The sequence below is a fragment of the Podarcis pityusensis genome, assembly GCF_964106645.2.
Source record: "Podarcis pityusensis genome assembly, chromosome: 1".
Lineage (NCBI taxonomy): Eukaryota > Metazoa > Chordata > Lepidosauria > Squamata > Lacertidae > Podarcis > Podarcis pityusensis.
The window spans coordinates 112,075,178-112,096,897 of record NC_138028.1 but is presented as its reverse complement, the minus strand read 5'-3'; the positions used below and the strand labels follow the sequence as shown (position 1 = coordinate 112,096,897).

The following is a 21,720-nucleotide window of genomic DNA, read 5'->3' as shown; positions in this document are numbered from 1 at the left end:
GGCCTGTTTTATTTCAGTGGATATTGCATGTGAACAACCATTCCGTTTTCGCTGTGGGAACAACCGCTGCATCTATAGCCATGAGCTGTGCAACCAAAAGGACGACTGTGGAGATGGAAGCGATGAGAAAGAAGAGCACTGTAGGTCTATCAGTGTGCATAACATTCAAGAATTAAGAGATGAATGTGCCTAATGATGATCGACAGTAATTCTAGGTTAAGGCTGCTCTTAGATCCTACTGTTTTTAACGTTTAATTCACAAACATGTTAGCTAGATAAAAAGGAACACGCAGTGGCTTGTATTTTTCAAGAAATATGTCATTATTCCCCAATTACAGTGGTACCTTGGTTTAAGAACAGTGAAGTAGGTGTTTTGGTTTGTGAACTTTGCCTTGGAAGCAGAACATGTTCCGCTTCCTGTTGAGTGTAAATTGAGTCCCCCGCTGCTATGGGAAAGCACGCCTTGGTTTAAGAACACTTTGGTTTAAGAATGGACTTCTGGAACAAATTAAGTTTGTAAACCAAGGTACCACTGTATTCAGTACCAGTAGTATGAATATACTGTAGACCTTTATAGCCATGAATGAAACATGGGCTCATCCATACTGTCATTCAGTGTGGATAGTACCTTCATGAATTCTCTGTTGTCTGTATGAAATTCTCCTCTAGTTCACTACTTTCTCATACTTTCCGCTCCCTCAGTGTGGGTTTTCTCATAACCTCTCATTTTCTGAGTATCCCTGATATGATAAAAAAATCTGGATCAAAGGAGGGGAAAGTGTGGGAAGGCAGTGATTTCAGATACAGACATTATAGATGTGTGTGATATGAATAAGTAAGTTACAGGGATGCTGTTGAAGTTCTGTAAGCTGAGCTCTGAAACGAAAGACAAGCTTTGACAGCGCCTGGATTCTTCAGTGGCTCAGATTAAATCTAAGCTGGGGAAGAATTGCCTGATTCTCAGGCTAACAGATGCTTTGCACAACCATGAGAGAAATACCTCCCGGATGAGCAAAGGCTTTGTAAGCCAGGGATCGGGGGTGGGGGGGCTTTAGCATACAGAGACTGAGCACACTCTGAGCTCTGGCAGTATACGTGCTCTTCAGCCTAACAGTAAATCAAGCCCAACTCTGGAATTTCCCTGTGAGTGTCTCTCAAGACTGGACAGGTAGCTTTAACGGTATTGGAAAGACAAAAGCTGAGATGTGTGTGGGAGCCCACCACAGGGGACTGGGCCAAGTTGCCCTAACACAGTTTGTATAGCAACGTCTGCAATATGCATGCTATAAAACGTGATATATGTTTGTGTGAGGAGGTATGTGTGTGCATTATCTTCATGCAGGCAGAGAACCCACTCCTAAGCCTTGCACTACTGAGGAATTCAAATGTGGCAATGGAAACTGCATCCCACTACACTACGTATGTGATAATTATGACGATTGCGGGGACCACTTTGATGAATTAGGCTGCAGTAAGTACCACAGTAGCTTGCACTGAGTTCAAACTGTACGTTTGTTATGGGGAGGAAAACCAATGTTGAGGTGAGAGCTTTGCATGTGCCCGTGTTATTGGGAAACGTTGAGAAATCCTCAGGAACAGAATAAATCCTGGAATGCAAACCCAGCCTTCTTCCTCCCCCAGTCCTCTGTACTTGATACCTGATGTGCGTGCCTCCCTCGTTCCCTACACCTTTTCATCTGTTTCTATCCTTCTTCTTTGATGTTCGCTGCAGTGATGGTCCTAATGTAGCTGAAGGGCTGGGTGAGCCCCTTCCATCCATGACACAACTCAAAGAACATGTGAGCTAATGCCCACATGATCCCACAGAAGAAAAGGATGCCAGCAGCATCCCTACATTACTGGCATATTTTGCTTAGGCCAGCTGTGAAGGAGGAGAGGTCCTATTGGCCTCTATTTGTAAAGAATTTTAAACAGTGGAGGAAATCAGGCCCTCGGAATATTCCTTAATAGTTCAAAACAACAACAAAAAACAAAAACCTAGCAACCTTCAAGAGATTTTAGGAGTTCAGTAGATGCATTTTGAGGATCTGAATCTTTTTTTTATATATTTATTTATTGAGGACCAGAGGTGAAGGAGAAATTTGTTTCAGTTTCTCATTAAAATGCAACCTATGTTTTGTTTTGTTCTTTAGATTCTGGCACGGGTAGGACCTGTGCTGAAAATATCTGTGAACACAACTGTACCAACTTAAGCGAAGGGGGATTTATATGTACCTGCAGACCTGGATACAGCCCCAGTGAACTGAACAGAAATACCTGTGATGGTACCTTTCATCTTGAAATAGAGTTCTATCTCCAAATTGCTCAGCTTTAATAAACTCTTTCATCATTTTCATTATGGCACTGATAAAACATTCTGTGCCAGCTCTCTAAGCATCTCATCACACTGACATGTTTTGTTTATTTATGTGGAATCCTATTTTTCTCATAGCATTTAGGTGCGGGTTCCTAAAACATTTTAGATAACTTAACCACCTTCCTGTCTTGGATCTCATTGTTTTTCTCTCTCCCTTGTGTTGCTCTTTGGAGCCTAACCAGTTAGGGTGATACTTCTCTGTGTGATGGATTGCTGCTGTAGGTTTCCTCTTCAAACCTGTGAAGACTCATTTTCTTTGGAATGGCTACTGTAGTTTCTCACTGAAAAGCAGTGTCTGCTTGCAGAGTGCATTGGATTGGATCCAAAGAACAATGAATGGAATAAAATGTCTGTGCACATAAGTCTTTACAGGCTCGCACAGTATGGCTACCGCTGCTGTCATTATTCTTAATGTTGCGTTATGCACAAAAAGATAAAACATGTTCCATTCTTGTAGTCTGAATATTCATAAAATGAGGGAGAGAAAAGAGGAAGGGGGAAGATAAAGGAAAGAAGAAAATTGGAATGGACCATGGTAAAAAGAAAAAATGAAATAGAAAAGGCAAGAGAGAGAAAATGAGTTGAATATTGGGCAGGGATGGACCCAGAACTTGGGTGTCTGGGCTTAAAAGAAAAGGACCTGAGCAAAGCAAGGGAGACAAGAAAGAGAGTCAAGAGAAGCTAAAGAGGCCCATTCCTGTGATAAAAAGATTGATACATTATATAGGCCTTTGCTGCGACAACAAGGCAGTTATTTTGTCATTAAGTTTATAATACTTTCTCTTTGCCTTCAGACATTGACGAGTGTGAGATCTTTGGAACATGCCCCCAGATTTGTAAGAATTCCAAAGGAAGCTACGAGTGTTTCTGTGCAGAGGGATTCAGATCTGTTGGGGATCAGCAAGGAGACCAGTGTGCTGCCAGTGGTAAGCTCAGCCAGCATTTCCATTAGAGCCAAATTAAATTAAAACTAAGCACCATGAACTGTCTTCTGAAACAAGTCTTTTTCTTTTCTTGGCCACCATGCTGCATTGCATTGCTGTCTGCTGTCTTCTGCTCGCTTCTTCCCAACTCATTTGTGTAGAATCATGATTGTAAGGCTCAGTAAAACCATTTGACTGCTGTTATGCCGCTGAATCTGAAAACAAACCAGAACTTATCTGTGACATCTTCAGTGTCCTGTCTCTTGCCCTCGCAGATAGCCTTGCACATTTCCAGAGAACAAAAGGGCTGTTCATGATGTAGCTGGTTGTCATCAAAAGAAAATTAGCTGTAGTAATTTCTCTAAAGGCAGATTATTGTGATATAAATCAAAGACACTTTGCTGACAGACTGTCATGTATGGTTCATGGACCATAAAAAATAAAATAAAATAATTGTCCAGTAGCACCTTGGAGACCAACTAATACTACTAAAATAAATAAATAAAGTTAACTGGAATTCAACTGGTGTCTAAAAGACCACAATATAGGTGGCCAGCCAGCCATTCCTCAGAGTGTATTCTACCGTCAGGACATCACCACTCAAAAAATGCCCTGTCCATAGTGCCCTGTTTTTCGAGCATCTCCGTGCCGTGTGGCAAGGTACTTTTGAAACTGAGGCAACTTTTGAAAGCTGTTTGTGTTACTGTACAGGGGACTGCTATTCTAAGATAAAATGGGTCATCCAATTTCATTAGGTCTGCACAAGTGACTGATATAAAAACAATGTTTTGGATCTTGACACCCTTCACCTTTGAAGAAGGTTTGAAGAAACCTGCTACCAAGTATAACTAGGGGATAGCAAGGATTTAAAATCCATAGCAGGGGAAACATTGAATATTTGCAGAATAGCCTCTAAATTTTACAGTCCAAAGTGGTCCGAGAGTTTCAGAAAAAATGTTTTCTTCAAAATGGAAGCAGAAACTTTGACACATCAGTTATTTACCCTGAATTCCCTCATGGAAAGAATTGCTAAACACAAGAGTGACAAAATGTATTAACTGTCTTTTCAGGTAACCCACCAATATTACTCCTGCCTGACAACGTCCGCATTCGAAGGTATAATATGTCATCTGAGCAGTATTCTGATTATATTGAAAATGAGGAGCACATCCAAGCCATAGACTATCACTGGGATCCTGAGGGGATAGGCCTCAGTGAGTATATTTGCTTCCCCCCACCCCCCCGGCTATCCCTCAGCTAACTAAAAAAGAAGGTTCTTTTTTTAATCTGGCCTCAGGAACAAAAGTAATGGGTGGAATTCAACAGTACTCTAATTGGGGTATGTTAGCAGGAGCTGAGGTCCACTTGTGCAACAGGACTTTATCCCCTCTCTTTCCCCTGCATGCCCCCTCCCATGCCCCCCTAAGCCTGCGTTTCCCCCTAAGCCTCCAGAGCAGATTTAGGGGGCACAGATGAGAAGGGGAGGGATGGAAAGTCCTGTTATGTGAGCAAACCTTGTTCCACACGCACAGCAGCTTCGTTAATTAAATATTTTGAGGGGATTCAACTTCACACATAGCCATCTCCCTGTTACCTGTTTCTGAGTCTCCTCTCTGGGATATAAAGTTATTGGGTCTCTAGGACACTATGGGGTTCCCCTCATTAAAAGTGCCCGTTTTAGGGGCTAGTCAGGATTTGGGGCAATTCACTTATATTTCGCCTTATAGCTGCAACAGAAGCACTGCATGACCTTAGGGTCCGATCTTGACCTGAGTAAATGATGAATTGTTTCTAATGGCAGAAAAAAGGAAAGTGATCTCTGAACTTTCCACAGGTGTCATATACTACAGCATTATGGGGCGTGGTTCAGAGTTTGGTTCCATCAAACGTGCCTATATCCCCACATTTGAAAGCAGCGGAAATAATCCCGTGAAAGAAGTTGACTTGAACCTGAGATACCTGGTCAGCCCCGTTGGTTTAGCTGTGGATTGGGTTGGGAGGTAAGCGCAAAAGCAGAATACAAATGGTTCGGAAAACCTTATTCACCTTTGAACGTATATATAAATATATGAATGTTTTTCCCCAGCCTGGTACCCACCAGATGTTGGGACTACAATACCCATCATCCTTGAGCTTTAGCAATGCAGCTTGAGGCTGATGGGAGTTGGAGTCAAAGGCCAGGCTGGAAGAGCTTGATAATAGAGTAACCTTTTTGGTTAAAAGTCCTGGACTCATTCAGAACATGTATGTCCCAACCATCAGTGCAGGTGCTCATCTAGGGTACTCTACCTGTTTTGAAACAATGAAGGATTGATTTCTGACCTTTAGCTTCTTCTGATTATTATTAATGCCCTTTTGTCCAGTGCTAGGGAACCACTAATTAAACATTTCCCAGACCTCAGAGGTTGCCGTGTTGGGCAACCCATGTGCACTTTACCAGGTGTACGGCATCAAGCATGAGAAACTTGAAGCCATGGCCAAAAGGAAGAGTCAGGAGCATATTTGGAATTTGCCATCTTTTTTTCTTTAACCCTCCACTATGCCAAATTCACACAAAAAGGTGCCACATTAAAAAAGCAGTGACTTTTTGATGAAAAGGAAGAATCAGGAGCACACTTTACAGCTCTAGCTTAAAATCAGACACAGCTTGAATTAGCACCTCTGAGTTTTTTCCTTTGAAGTTGGGCCATTGTGACATCGGGTGATTGACAGATGAACCGGTCTGTACCCACAAGTGGTCTGCAGGGGGGAGAATCCCATCAATCAGATCCTATTGCTTTAGATCTGATATCTCTTCCAGATCTAATATCAGTTCTTTTGTGAGCTCCAGAAACCAGGTTTTGAATCCCAACAATGTAATTTAATAAGTGAAACTTTAGCTCATGAAGTGGGATTTCTCCATGCCTACCCAAATTTGTTCCAGGGGACTGAGAGGGAAACCCGGAGCAAATAGGGGGATTAGAACAAGGGGATTTACATCTCTCACACAGCAACCATAAACTCGTGTGCATTGTATCACATTTATTTGGCATTGTCTCTGAATTTTTGGCATTTTACTACTGAATATTTTTTAAAGGCCTTTCCCATACACTGTAGTGGATGTTGACAAAATACACAGTTCATTTTTTATTTTAAAAAAAGTGATTGGATCTCAATTAGGCACCTTTACTGGACTGATTCTGGGACAAATCGAATAGAGGTGGCAAAGCTTGATGGGAGATACCGAAAGTGGCTCGTCTACTCTTCGCTGGACCAACCAGCAGCTATTGCTGTCAACCCCAAACTTGGGTAAGCATTTTGGCAGCTTAAAGCATGAATATAAACGAAAGGAGATGCTGCATGAACTGTCTAAAATATCTAATGAATAGGAAATATCTAATGCACCATAATATCTATATTCTATATGTAACCTGAAATACTTTGAATAACTAACAGAGGTTGCGATGGGCAAATGTCACAAGACTTCTCGTGGTTATTGTTATGTCACGACTGGAAGCAGAGACAGACCTCAGTAAAGTGGGGCAGATGGTTTCCCTCCCCTCTGTTGTTGGGACCCTTGTGCTGAATTCTGCTGTTTTCTCTTTACGACTGAACTGATAAATACCTAAAGTCACTAGTTACACTCCAATTACATATAACAAGCAGTACATCAGTTCGGGGTTAACTGTGTTGCACGATAATTGTTTTAGCGCAGCTGATAGCTTTCTCATCAGCAGATGGTCGTAAAAATGGGCATAAAAAGCAAGCAGCATGCAAACAAACAAACAAAATAGGCCACAATGAACCCTTACATTGTGGGAAAGTTTCAAAAGCAAATCATCCTCATATTGATGTGCATTAGTAGCTTTTTACTTTGCCTAGGTATTGGGCTCCACTGTCTGTGCCTTGGCAAAGTCCACATAGCTTAGAAACAGCAAGCATAATTAGTGTCTGTCTGAGTTATTGGCGCCAATCTCCTCTGATGGGAGTCACTGTTATCATTTTAAAGGGAATATTTATCAATGTAAAATGAAATAGCACATTGTAAAGAAATAGTTTAACGGGGAATTACTGGTGGAAAACACAAAAGAGAGAAAAAGAGAATGGTTCTTAGAAGCAAAAAATAATTTCATGACACAGAGAGAGGCAATCGTTTGGATATTTTGCTGTGAAAACCATTGTCTTGATTTTAGGTACATCGTAATCTCTCAAACTTACTTACAAGGTTGCAGAAAGGATAAAAGAGACAAAGAAATACTGTAGAAATAATCAATAAAATGAAATGCATCAAGAACAGATAAACAGAGCCGTGTGCACACAATATGAAATAAAGTTGGATAGCTACAAAAGGAGCATATTTCTCTGAGGGGAAAAGTGGTCAGCCATGAACTGCCAAGTTCCTACCAACTAGATTGTCATTTCATGGAGATTTCTCTCTTTTTCTGCATAGTGTTTGTGTGCTTTGCTATGTTATATCTAACCATCTAAAAATACCGATTCTGCTTTCCTCAGGCTAATGTATTGGACTGACTGGGGAAGGCAACCCAAAATCGAAAGCGCCTGGATGGATGGGCAGCAGAGGCAGACATTGGTCTTTGAAGACCTTGGCTGGCCAACTGGTCTTTCAGTTGATTATTTGAACAATGACAGAATCTACTGGAGTGATATGAAGGAAAACCTAATTGAATCGATGAGATTTGATGGAACAGACAGGAAGACTGTTCTGCATGGACGTATGTATATGAACATGGACTGAGGCAATTTTAATCCAAGTTTTCTCCAAGATACTTGGGAGATTATCTATGGTGGCAGATGGCTGGGGGCCGGGTGGTTATGAAGTGAGGGACAAGGGACTTGCACTATTACAGGTACTCAAACTTTCAAGTGGCCCTCTGTGTCATAGCCAGCTCAGTGCCACCACACCTGACAACACCACTCCCAAACCATTAGTGCTTTTGGTTCAACCAATGCCAGTACTAATAACTTCTTGTAAAGGTGTGGCCAGGAAACAGAGAAGTTCGGGGGTAGGGAGGAAGGTCTCTCCACTGAGGGAAAGTTGCCAAAGGAGGTAAGGTGTTGAAGGAAATGAGGTATTAGTAGTAGTGTAAATTGGGGATAGAAAGCAAGGGTATAAGGAGGGAAAGCTTTTATATACGAAGGAAGTGAATGTGAAAGGAACAAGGGAGGAGGGATGAATGAAACATGCAGTTTGCAGTGACTGTATGGGAACAGGTCCAAGTTGAACATTGAAAGGAGAATATGAGAAGAAATGGCAGGAGATGGGTAAAACACCTCCAGACAGCAATGCGTCCAGAGCAAATGTCTGCATTTATCTTGAGGAAAGTTAAGCTGTGCAATCTCTTGCCGCAAGCAAAATGCTGCAACAAATAATTCAGCAATTTTCAAAGATGGATTAGAATTCAGTAGAAAAGTGTCAGTAATTGCCTGCAGATTATGCCAAGTTCTGTTTCTGTTTGCCACTATTTTGTTTGCCTCGGTAATTTTCAGCCAGAGTAGAAAGTCTGAGAACCCCTGCAACAGTATAGATTTGGCAAGTAGTGCAGATTCCTGTGCTCTTTTCATTTGTGAAGGAAAAACCTGAAGTCTTTTTGAAAGTACTTCTGGTTTACTTGTGAAATTCCCACAGGTCACTGTGATTTTGCTTCCAAAGCATGCATTAATCTCCACAAGAAGGAAAGCTTAGAAAATGGCCATAACATGATGTGGAGGAAGGTATACTTTGGTTTCAATAATGTTCGTTTGACCAGCAACGTTGCTCTCCTTTTGCATGTTAACTTAACCTGCTATTTTATTTCACCGAGAAGTTAGCAGCCCGTACAGCCTTGATGTCTTCGAGGGTCACCTATACTGGATATCTAAGGAAAGAGGGGAGGTCTGGAAAGAAGACAAATTTGGGAAAGGAGAGAAAGTAAAAATGCTGACTATAAACCCTTGGCTTACTCAAGTCCGTATCTATCACCAGCACAGATGCAATCAGTCAGGTAAGGGCCAGCCTTGTATAGTGCATGATCTATGAATCTTTGCTTTTTAAAATATTTATATTTTATTAAGGTGATTTCAATTAAAAGAAATAAAGTGATACAGAAAAAAGAAGAAAAAGTGAGGACAAACAACAAAGATACATATAAAAGCGAAAATATGCAGAAAAAAGCATACATTCTTGTAAACATTGGTATTGTTTTATTGCCCTAGTGCTTATGTAAATGTTAATAGCCTACAACTTCTCTCAGCGCATGATATTGGTGTTTCTGAAAGCATAGAACTGGTGCTGGCCAGAGTCCTCATCAAGTGAGCTGTTGAATAGCCTTTCTGGTTGAACTGTGAATTAAGCCTTCTTCCTTTTCCTGTTTCCACTGTACACAATTTTCTCCCCTTTGTGATATGGTGTTGTTATGGTTCTTCATGGCACAAACGGAGAATAGGAAGGAGAGGTGGAGTTCAATAAAGGAGGGGCTATTTCCTCTGGGTGAGGCACTTCTGTTTCTCCTGTGGTCCCTGGAAAGCTGCCCACGATGGAATGTGGCCCTTCAGATGAGAGAGATTCCACATGCCCAAAAGAGAAGTTTGTTACTGTCCATTTTAAGAATTTCTGATCACCTGTCTGGGGAGAAAGGGCAAGGTGGGGAATTGGCCTCTGCCCATAAAATGAATGATGGGCATGGTTGAATACTGAGCACACATCTGCATGGACAGAGGCTTCCCACCTTGTGCAGCACCATTTTGGAAGGGTGCTCTTCATACAAAGCTTCTCGCGATTCAATCATTAGACCAATAACTGGAAGAAAATAATGGCATCGTATTTCTTAAAACATCCAAGAAAGCTGGTTGTGAGCCAGAGAGGAAGCATGTTGTTCCCATTTTATTACCGCAATATATCATTTGTACATCATGCTCATCTCATGGCAGAGGCAGTAATGAATTCACCTGCCTGCCTCCATCGCCCATCTCAGGCATGGGCTATTTTGTAGCTGCCCTTGCCATTTGGGGCTCTGTAGGGGAGGACAGGAAATAGCATGTATTAGGAGTGTAGTTAAAACAGCAAGACACTACCTGAGGTGTATGCCATGGATAGAAATGGGGCAAAACACTCAAGGTGCTCTTCAGACACGTTAATCTTGTAGTGCCTGCTTCTGTCCCAGGAGGTTGGCACCAACTTAATTCTTCTAGGAAATTAGGCTTGCCTGGTGCTCCCTGTTCCTTTCTCTTCCCCTCTTATGCAGCGATCCTTCCCTTCCTATGAGCTTTGTAACTTAACTACGGTTTGCATTTTGACTGCCTGTGTTTTCACTAACCACTGTTAGTGAAGTATCTGTTTCTGGTCATGGCTGCAAACTGTGGCTTGGCGCTAACTGCGAATGACAGAAATGCCAGTGCAGAGATAACATGACCGATTGGTTCAAAAATTGACAGGGAGGGAGAATGTCTTCATGAGAGAGGGAGAGACAAGTCTGCAAGTCTATGGAGCAGCACTGTGTCTTCATTGAGTCTACATATTCCCAACCTATTTCTCTTGTCTGGTTGGAAGGATCCCATTAGCTCTCCTAAAAGATCTTCAGGTGTGTCTTTGTTTATCATTACAGTGTCCAATCCATGCAAGGATGTCTGCAGCCACCTCTGCTTGCTGAGACCTGGAGGATACACCTGTGCATGCCCGCAAGGAGCTCGTTTTGTGGAAGGCAGTTCGACAGAGTGCGATGCAGGTAAAGAAATGGTGGAAATCATTGGAGATTGATAAGGTGCTTTATGTTTTGCAGAGTACATAAAGACTATTAATACATGCTTTCCATTTTTATAGCCATTGAATCTCCTCCTACGATGCCTCCTGCCTGTAGGTGCATGTATGGAGGGACATGCTACATTGATGAAAGTGGGCTTCCTAAATGCAAGTAAGTTTATATGGAAGGGCCAGGTGAGATTTGGCAAGGTCTGTGTAGCACTTGAAGATCTGCTCTTTATAACATCACCAAAGTCTGCAAGCGAAAAGAGAGGCTCGTTGCAAAATTTCCCTACCCTGCCTTTCTTCAGTATGCACTCAAGACGACTCGCGAACAATGTACACCAGTCGCATACTCGCTCCCTGCTGACACATGAACAGCATTAGTCTGATGGGCAAGCTATATGCATAATATGCCGCATAGTGCTTCCTCCATGGGAGCAGGAACCCTGGTCAGCCAGAGCTTCTGTGTATTTGGAATTCTATTGGGTGCCCATTAACAAAGTCCTCTCTGCAGATTCCATCACCACAGAGGGAACCCCACGCATCTACGTATGCTCAGACTGGTCCCGATCTTGCATTGGCCAGGGTGCATCATGGCCCACATGTATGTCAGTGGCCATGGGAGCAGGTCTAGTCAGTGCTTTCTTGATAGCCTCTTCATGTATTCAGTGCTCATGGGTACCAAAAACCAGAATCAATGAGCATCAGCCCCACTGATGAGCTGTATCCATTGCTGGGTTGTGCCATTTCCAGCTAAAGGTGGAAGGGGTGTGTGGAATGTTTGAATGCTTCCTCATCCCACAGCACACATTCAAAACTAACACATCGAGGCGAAAGCTGTAGGGTACCCTTTTCTAGCTTTGAATTTGCATGGAGTAAATTATATGAGGGGAAGCAGTCTGAAATTTTACAGCCCAAGAACAGATACCTCAACTCAAATGAGGCTTTTGCTCATTGTAGCTCTTAAGACCTCATTCTAAAGGTGTTTGTAAAGCTGAATATCTGCTGCCTCGGAAATGGGGAAATGGCAAGCAAAGACGCTTCCTTAAAGATGGACAATTTTAAATGCAGCAAGGTTTTTATTTTTAAGAGAAAGGGTCAGAGGACAAGTTGCTCAGATGCCTTTTCTACCAATTAAAGGAATATCTCTTAAGAACAGCAAAAAAGAAACACACACACTTGCGTTCAGCTGAGCCTGTAGGGGCCACTAATACTCCACTGAAATGAAATCTTTAATGTTTACAAAGCTGAATTCTTTCATTTGTGACTCAGCATTCCTACATGCTTATTTCCAGGTAAACAGTCAGCAGAGGTGTGTGTGTGTGCTCCCATTGAAACATATAATTACTAAGGAATGAGTTTGAAAAACCATGCCATGCCGATGTACCTCACAGAGGGCAATAAATAGAGCCAATGTTTTAGTAGTCAATTCCAGTTAGGCATCTCGCTTCCCTTTTACAGATGTCCGTATGGCTATACTGGAAATTACTGCGAAGCAGGATTGTCGAGGGGTGTGCCTCCTGGGACAAGTAAGCTTTGAACTATACTTTTATCCAGAATAACCAAGCACAGGCCTGAAAACATTTGCATGAGAGAGCCAGTCTATAAGTTATTCTTGAGGCAGTGTTGACATCTGAGCGGTATCTTCCGTATCGTTTGCTTACCCTTTGTCTTCTCTGGTAGCAGCAGTGGCCGTGTTGTTGACCATCATTCTGACGATCATCATTGGATCTCTGGCTGTGGGAGGCTTTTTAAATTACAGACGGACGGGCTCTCTCTTACCTTCGCTTCCCAAATTTCCAAGGTAGGTATTGCAAGGTCTAAATGTCTCAATATATTGCTGTTGTACACATTAAAGGTGTTAAAAGTGGTTCACAATGGCCTCTGCTAATAACGAGCAAGAAAACCATACATGTTTCGAAGCGTCGTTTTCCTGCAGCTGCAAGTCCTATATATATGCTTACCTGTAAGTCCCACCGTGTTCAGTATGGTTCACTTGCAAGAAAAATAGGCTTAGAGTTGCTTTGAATTGGAGGAAGAGCAAGAATTTATTGACACTCTTAGAAACATGAAGACACAGTAGACACAACTCTATGTGCATTTTCTGGTTCATGTCTCTGGGATTTCAGATTTAGCTACTGATACCTTGTGAGTGCTGGACTCCAGTGCCTAGATTGCTTTCCACTTGTCTCTGCATACCCATAATCAATAGCATTATCCTTCACAAAGTCTTTGTTGAAAACTGACGGCGTCATCCAGCTGTCGCTCAACTGTTCATCCCAGATAACAAATAAAGAAGTTTTTAGTTATGTTGGCTATCTGCCATGTCTTTGTAGAGCCCTATTTCCCCTTCCAATACATACCCAGACGTTCTTCATGAGTCAGCTTATAGAAGGGACAGAGCAAGAAACATGGGTACAGGGGCTGTCTGTGTTCAAGACTGGAGGTGCCATGTGCAGCTTTCGCAGTGAACCCATATATCTTGCCATATTAACAAATCCACACTTTCCAGCCCTTACCCCTGAGGACATTTGTTTAAGCGTCTCAGCTTAAGTAGCAATGGAGACTTCTGCTTGCGGTGTTAGAAATGCTTTTTTTCAAGAAATAGTTTGACTTTTCTTTCTTTTTTTAATCAAATGAGTTATTATTACCACATCAGTTCCAAACAATTAAAACTTAATTTAAAAAAGACACGATGAGAAGGTAATGATTATTAAACCACCTTCTGCTGTTGTTTTTTTTTTTAAAAAATGTTCTTATTTTCAAAGCTTAAGCATTCTTGTAAAATCCACGGAAAATGGCAGTGGGGTAACATTCCGCCCTGGAGCTGATGTGACCATGGACATTGGTGGGTCTGGCTTTGGAGCGGAATCTGCTATTGACAGAGCAATGCAAATGGTAAGAATCCCCCCCCCCCCCTTCCATATGAAGTGCCTCATTTTGCCCTCTCACCATAGTATTGTGATGGGGAAAAGCTTTGCCTACCAAAAATGGGCATACTTTGTAAAATGAGGGTCACACTTCCAGAACAATCCTAGCTATTGGTGCATGTTTCCCCCAATCCAAACATTTAGAGAAATTTAGCTTACTCCATCCTTTTCCCCCGGGCTGAGTGTTTGCAAGGTTGCTAGGTCACGTGCCTGAGCTGAAAGGGGTTTGGAGTAGGTGTAAGTCTCTCCTTGCTCCCATGATTCCCCTGCCACACCACTTTTGGCGTAAGTAACACTGACTTGAGTTCCACCAGCTAAACCAGGGTGCAGAACTTACACTGGCATATCTTCAGTTCAGCCAGCTTAACTTCGCATGGAACTTCCCTTGCACACGTTCAGTTGAAATAAATGTGTGTGTTTAAGAGCCAGTTGTGTTTTCAGAGGCGGTTGTGCTGTCTCTGAATATTATATCAAAGATCTCGTAACTATGCCAAAAATCGCACTGGCAAATTCTCTACACGTGGAGTTGTTGGGGAATGTTGTACACTGGAATGCTTGTTGATCGGGAAACTGTAGGAGGGCTTTCACACCCACACCCCACCTGACCCTAGAATACATTTCCAGACAAATATAGGCTATAGTAAATATTATTTTTCCAGTGCAGTTTGCTCCAGGCCACAGTGGAATTGACATTACTATCAATTGGCACTATTGAGGTTTCACATCCTAAAATGCATTGCCTTTCAGCCTCCTTGTGCAGGCTGATCTTCTGCCATTGAGAGGAAAAACAGACTCTGGCTCTCCTCTGTCCATTTCTGTTCCTTCAAAACAGGAAGGCAGCTGGCTGTGCCTTTGACAGAGAGCAGTTTCATGCCCTGCCTTTTCTGCCTCATAGGCCCTGAGGAAGAGAGTTCAGTTCCCTCTTTTTCCATAATTTTCTTGCCAGCTTTTAGATGGCACGTTTGCAGTGTTCTTATTGTTAGTTCCTTAAAATGGGGTTTTTGCTGTATTCCCCTAGGAGGTGAATCTCCTCCATTGTCAGATACTCATTTGAAGTTTCAGCCTACACTTCCATATTCCAACTAACCTTCTGTCCTCAAGGAGAACATAAATTCCCAGTGTAAAACAAAGACTAATGCACATACCCTCCAAAAGTAGCCATTTTCCCACCATGAAAAAAAATAAATCCTCCCAGTTTTTCATTAATTAGCTGATTCTTTTGGGGTTTTTTTGAAGACTCTACATCAAGAGAGGGAGCTTGCAGCCTTCCAGTGATTGTTGGACTCTGAAGCCCATCAGCCCCAGCCAGCACAGGATGATGGGAGTTGTAGTCCAACCATATCTGGAGGGCCACAGGTTCCCGCATCCCTGCTCTACAGTGCGGTATCTATTTGGAAATTATGGTTTGGGAGGTATTTTCTTGCAATATGTTTGATTTGTAGAACCTTGCCTTCTGTTGTGTGGCATTTTTTAGTGACTGATGGGAAAATATTTTTATTTTTACCAGCTGAAATGATTTATGTAGCATCATCCTTTAGCCACACTTAGGAGAATTGGCTTGGTTTGATAATCTCATACACTATTCTTTTCATATGTCACTGGAAACAATAATGTATAGTAAATTCCATGCTGAGTTGAATATATTCTAGAGCATATAATGCTTATATTTTGGTTGTTTCTTTTTAAAAGAGAGAAAATATTTATCCCAGAAGAATTAAAATTGCATGGAATTCTTATGTTACTGTTACGTTTTGCTTTAAGAATTTATAAAATTAATGGGTGATATTCAGCTATAATTTACTCAGAGGAGACCCAGTGAAATTAATGACCATGACTAGGTTGGGTTCATTAATTCCACTCTGCTTAAAACTTACTTGAAAACCACACAATATTATTTGGAAGTGAGCATCTCACTGTTGTTCTCAGAATGAAAACTTTGCTGTTGAAACTGGGAAGCAGCCAATCACATTTGAGAACCCGATGTATACGACGAAAGACGGAGGAGCTGGGGACATGAACGTAGTCCCTCCCACACAAGTAAGGGACAAACATAATAGGTGGTCTTTAATATTTCCTAGCCTATTAACCATTTGATACTGCTTACGCCAATCTTCCTTTTTCGGAAAGTACATCTGTAGGTTTGAAGATGTTTGAGAGCAAGGCAGGCACTAGGGCCTGCTCTGCTCAGATTGTCTGATTTCACACACACACACACACACACACACACACAGCCCAACGGACACCATCTTTTCCTGTGAGGAGAAGGAGGAAGAGAACAAGGGAGGCAGGCAGAGAAGACACCAAGGGGCTCCTTCAATTAAACTGTCCCCTCCTTCCCAACCTTGGTATCCCAGAGCAAGCTGGTCAGTAAATCGCACAATTCAAAGCTGGAGTTAGTGAAACACAATCTTCACAGACTTGGCTGAGTTTCAGGCCTAGTGGAACACAGCAGCTCATGTCCTGTAGGTCCCTACTCCGTGAAATCTGTTGCCAAGACTAAAGGTCTCTGCCTCCCAGCAGCCATATTTATTTCTCCTGCTTTCCAGAGTTTCTTGCAAGCAATCGGAGACTGTGCCTGTGTGGCGCTAATCTCACCTCCTCCCTCTTCATGCCTTTCCTGGTTCTGGGAGACCAGTGAGGAGAGGAGCTTGTCACAGCAGCAGCAGGAGACACCTGTGCCTCTTCACCAGCCTGACTCATATCTCCCTCTTGACCTTCCTCTTCCTACTCTCCTGCTTCAGCATCTGCCTCTGCCCCCTGATTCTTGACTTCCCTCTGCCACAGACTCTCCCTGCTCACTAAGCCTTGTTACTTCTTCATCTTCCAACACCTCCTCCTCCCAGCCTTCCCCCTCTTCTCTCCATGATCACTCCCTTGGTGGTTCCCCAGCTGGTTCCTCCCACCATTCCTCTGTGTCCAACCAGTCCATGACACCTGGTCAATGTTACATTTTATACTATTTGCTTTAGTATTTTTTTTTAAACCACCTTGAGTGCTTTGGCAGGCAGCTTGTATATAAATGCACCAAGAAACTAAATCGCTCGCATGTTTTTGCTGTTTTCTCAAACACTTTTGTGTCAACAGGTAACAGCTTCCAGCAGCGAAGGGAATGAAAACTTCGAGAATCCAGTATATGCCACGCCAGTATCTCCCAGTGCTCCTCAGCCTCCTGCAAGTACAGATGCAGCACCGGTAATAGAAGGCTGTTCCTGCAAAATGTGCCAGGATTGAATATGGAGAATGAGGCATCCTGCTTAGTAGAGCCCTTGGATGTCAAGTGTGCCATACAGCACTTGATTCATGAATGTGGGATATCCAATCCATGCTCAGAGCCAGACCCATTGAAATCAATGGCGTCAGTAACTTAAGTGCATTGATTACAAAGGGTCTGCTCTAATTATTGCTTCATTGGATATCAGCCAGTAATATTTGCCTTCCATGATACTGCATATAATTTAGATATGCACCAAGAATGCTTTGTTTACCAAAACTAAAGGTAGTCATCACTTGTAAATATCTGCATCTTTTATGCCTGCTTATTTCTCTTCTTACACCCATTCTTGCCCTCTTGTGTTTCACTTAATGCACACTGGAGAGCCAGTGTGGTGTAGTGGTTAAGAGCGATAGACTCGTAATCTGGGGAACTGGGTTCGCATCTCTGCTCCTCCACACGCAGCTTCTGGGTGACCTTGGGCCAGTCACACTTCTTGAAGTCTCTCAGCCTCACTCACCTCACAGAGTGTTTGTTGTGGGGGAGGAAGGGAAAGGAGAATGTTAGCTGCCTTGAGACTCCTTTGGGTAGTGATAATGCGGGATATCAAATCCAAACTCTTCTTCTTCTCTTCTTTGGCTTGGTTCAGATCTGGTAACTAAAAGTTGTGCATGTTTAACTCCGCCATGCATCTGTTTTAGTCTTTCCTCTCTCCACCTTTGCTTCAGTCTGTGCTGCAGGAACAGCGATGATCATCCTTGACATTTGGTTAAACCAGGTGCTAAATAGTCAGACTTTTTTAATTTCTTGGAATAGTTCCGATTTTCAGCTTGTGTTTGTTGAATCACCATTGATCTAAAAATAAGTGCAAAGTCTCAAACTTCTTTTTTTACACTTCCAGGAGTCAAAGTGGAGCTTCTTTAAAAGAAAACTGAAGCAGAGTACTAACTTTGAAAATCCAATCTATTCAGAGGTAAAGTCAATTTGCTCAAATTCATTATTGGCACACACAAAAAAGGCAGTGCTGGATGACATCTGTCTGTCTGCCTCTTGGTCTGTCATTATGACAGATGGTTTAAAACCTAAAACTGGCATGGACCACTAAAATGCTGGTGAATGGGTAATGAACTTGGGAGACATCTATATTGCAACAGTGCTCTCACATCAGCTTTAAGATCTCAGTTCTTTCATTGATGATAACCTGGGCCTGGCACAAGGACAACCAACCTTTCCTGATTAGAAGCCATTTTTTGAAGGGCATGGACCCTTCCGTAAATGCCATGCATATGAACATGAACCTCACCATGACAGTGGTGGGATTTGGGCTCCCAGGCCTTAGCCCAACACATCTTCCACTGGAATCAAGTGCTAAGAAGTAGGTCAGGTTCTCTGTGGACCTCAGTTCAGCAGGGATGCCCTCTGCTGCTCTGCTCTCTTTCTCAGTAGTGTGTACTCTGGAATGTGTAAGATAGAAGAATTCTGGGCATAGCAGAAAGGATTGCTGTATGTCCTGTAAGATTGTTCGATATGAGACTACAGGCAGAGATCATTTGGGGGGGGGGCCTCCGTTCCTGACTCCCATGTGCGTCGGCAGAGCTTGCATAAGGTCCCCCCCCCCCCCCGGTTCCACTCTGTTTTTGAGCCACTTCTGGATCGGCAGCAACAAGCATGTGAATGATTTGCTCCTCAATCAGAGGCACATAAAGTGTTCACTGCTGGTACATATGTACTGATCAGTTTTGTGGCAATACATTCCACAAGAGGAAGGAAGGAAGACTGGAGATTACAAAGAGTAGAATGTGCATGCGTCGATATAGGAGATACATAACTTGAGTCACAAAGGAAGAGGAGAGGGAGCATGAGATGGGAATTAAAGCACTGTGGTCACTACTAGGTCTCCCTGATACACCATTCACTGCAGATGAGGAGGCCCCTCCCCAAGCTTCATTTCTCCTGCTGCACCCCCTTTCTGAAGGTCTTCAGTTTCTCTTCCCCCCACAAAGAGAACACTATCTTTCTCCTCCACAAGCCTGGAACTGCCTCTGACAACAAAGTCAGCGTCACCATCTCTTAGCCTAATCTACTTCACAGGGGTCTTGTGAGGATTAAGTGGGGAGGTGGGGAACCATGTCCACCGCCTTGAGATCCTTGGAGCAGCAGTTCTCAACCTGTGGGTCCCCAGATGTTGTTGGACTGCAACTCCCATCCCTGAGCTTTGGCCTTGCTAGCTAGGGGTGATGGGAGTTGTAGTTCAACAACATCTGGGGGCACAGGTTGAGAAAGGCTGCCTTGGAGGGTAAATAAAATTCTCAATCCGCCTTCACATCCTTCCTCAGTACCCACCATGTTTGTGAAGCCTTTGCCACCGGCCCCTAGTTCCCATGCCCAGGTGTAACAGAGCCTGTAACTAAGTCTATGTATTAGTGACTTGCTGCTTGCTTCCCTGTCTCCACTGCCTCTGCTGTTTCCCCTGTGTTGAATGGTAGATTTTAGGTCCGTCAGACCTATTCTCTACTCTGTAAAGCACGTTAAGCAATAGATCAACACACACACAGAATGTGTGTGTGTTGATCTATTGCTTATGTCACTAAAACTGAGGCGTCAATTGAGGAGAGCTATGTTCAGAGCATATCGTACAATACATTTTGTTGTTTCAGATGGATAAGGAACACAGGGGAGATGCTGAAAGTGTCCCTCCCCCATCTCCATCACTGCCTCAGAAGATCATTCTCAAAAGAGATCAACCGTTAGCCTATACAGCAACTGAGGATTCGTTCAAAGACACCGCCAATCTCGTCAAAGAGGACTCTGTTGTATAACTAGCTCAAATAGGGAATAATTAGGCACACTCGTTTGCACATATATTTTTGTAAACAGAAGGAGGAAAAAAAATGGTTCACATCTCTTTATAAAGAAATATATTTAGCCTTTAGCTGGAGACATCTGTTGAAACCATGCCTTGTTGTTATTATTTTTTACACATGTCAATGCCTATTTTTATGAGCAATTATCACGGTGTACTATATGTATATCTTTGCACTGACACTCTCTGAAAGTAATGTTATAAATATACTGTACATTTGTAAATTTCTGAAAGATTATCTGGATGTCGATGTTTTCGTATGAATCTATTCTGAAACTGCATCATGAGGGGTGCACCCCCTATGTAATTAATTATACTAAATAATATAGAGGAGAAGGTGGTGGCCCTCTGCTGAGTTGCAACAACCTTCAGAGCATATATTTATAGGCAGCGCTTTGCTAAGACTGCACTGGTGCTTCTTCTATCCATCTCTGTTTTACATACCAGAGCATATGAAAAATAGGTGCCTCTTTGTATGATACGAAACAGAACATGAACACTTTCCACAACTCTTTTCTTGGGCAAAAAAAGAATTACAAGTGGCACAGAATGTTTTTCTTGGGCTAATATTTTTCCTGCTGGGAATAGAATCCGTTTTTCCCTCAGACATCATCTTTTCCTTAAGGTCCCAGTTTTATACACTGTCATTCCAAATGTCTGTAGGAAGCTGGGCTGTCCTTTACATTTTTGCTGCATCCACATTTAATTTAGCAACTTGTTTTCCTAGTCATCAATGGAAGAGTTCTATTCTCAGCTGAAGCCTCTGCAAGTCATTTGTGTATGGTTAAAACCAATTTTAGTCTGCTATCCAAAATGCTTGATTTCTGTGCCATAGCAATATGAACAATGCTGGTCCGCTTTAAAATGAGCCGTCTCCGATGTTTTTCATGTGAACATTTTTGATATTTGTCAACTATTTATTTCCTGAGCTGGGCAACAATAGAAAGGGAAACCATTTTTACTGATACAGCCTTGTACTATACATCTTGTTAGTTTTTACTACTGATCAAGACTGCTTTGTAGGCATAATTTGAACCCCTTCAGGAAAATTGTATGTGCCACTCCAGGAATAGTCTGAGCTGCCATTTAGTGTTCCTGACCTAGCTACTCAGAATAACGCCAGGCTTCGAAATTCATAACAGACTAGACTTCTGCTGTTTGGAGCGCATACACACACACACACACACCTGAATTCTCAAAGTCAAGTGCTATCCCTCTTTTAATATGCTTGGTTTTATTACCTTGATACGTACTTTGATTAGAAAACTGGAAAATGCTGCTGCTGAATAAATCTAATGTGTGTTTTATCATTTCCTGTGTTATCATTGATGGACTGTAGAGCATTGAGCCGCATTCTCATCTACTGGGTAGAGTTCAGAAGTCAGAAACAACCACCATTTCCCCAAGGCTAGATATGCTTATACACAGTTTGTAGTTCGAAAGAAAATGGCAGAAAAGGGAACTTGCAGTACAATCACATGCAAATCGGAAAGATTTGAAGTGGTCATTCGTGGTGGCATGTCCTTACTTTATTTTTTAAAGAGGTGTGAACTCCCCAAATTCTTTTTTTTATTATTATTTTTTTAAGCACAGATAAGTTCAGGAACCTGGAACAAGAAAACTCCTCAACTTAAAAAAAAAAAAAATCCTTATGAATGCTTTATGAAAACTTTTGTTGTTGATTAAGCAATATATAAAA

General features: G+C 42.3%; 1 protein-coding gene across 1 annotated transcript in view; it reads left to right on the top strand.

Moving 5' to 3' along the window:
• Positions 1-21,331, top strand: part of LRP2 (LDL receptor related protein 2) — a 141,942-nt gene extending 120,611 nt beyond the window's left edge. Inside the window, 18 exon segments of the mRNA XM_081023121.1 lie at positions 18-140; positions 1,343-1,471; positions 2,154-2,285; positions 3,172-3,303; positions 4,371-4,514; positions 5,135-5,300; positions 6,460-6,588; positions 7,792-8,012; positions 9,105-9,281; positions 10,881-11,000; positions 11,096-11,186; positions 12,479-12,546; positions 12,701-12,821; positions 13,786-13,915; positions 15,874-15,984; positions 17,032-17,139; positions 18,060-18,131; positions 19,816-21,331. Of these exon segments, the coding sequence (XP_080879247.1) occupies positions 18-140; positions 1,343-1,471; positions 2,154-2,285; positions 3,172-3,303; positions 4,371-4,514; positions 5,135-5,300; positions 6,460-6,588; positions 7,792-8,012; positions 9,105-9,281; positions 10,881-11,000; positions 11,096-11,186; positions 12,479-12,546; positions 12,701-12,821; positions 13,786-13,915; positions 15,874-15,984; positions 17,032-17,139; positions 18,060-18,131; positions 19,816-19,977 (2,336 nt within the window). The 3' untranslated portion in view covers positions 19,978-21,331.
• The last annotated feature ends 389 nt before the right edge of the window (positions 21,332-21,720 follow it).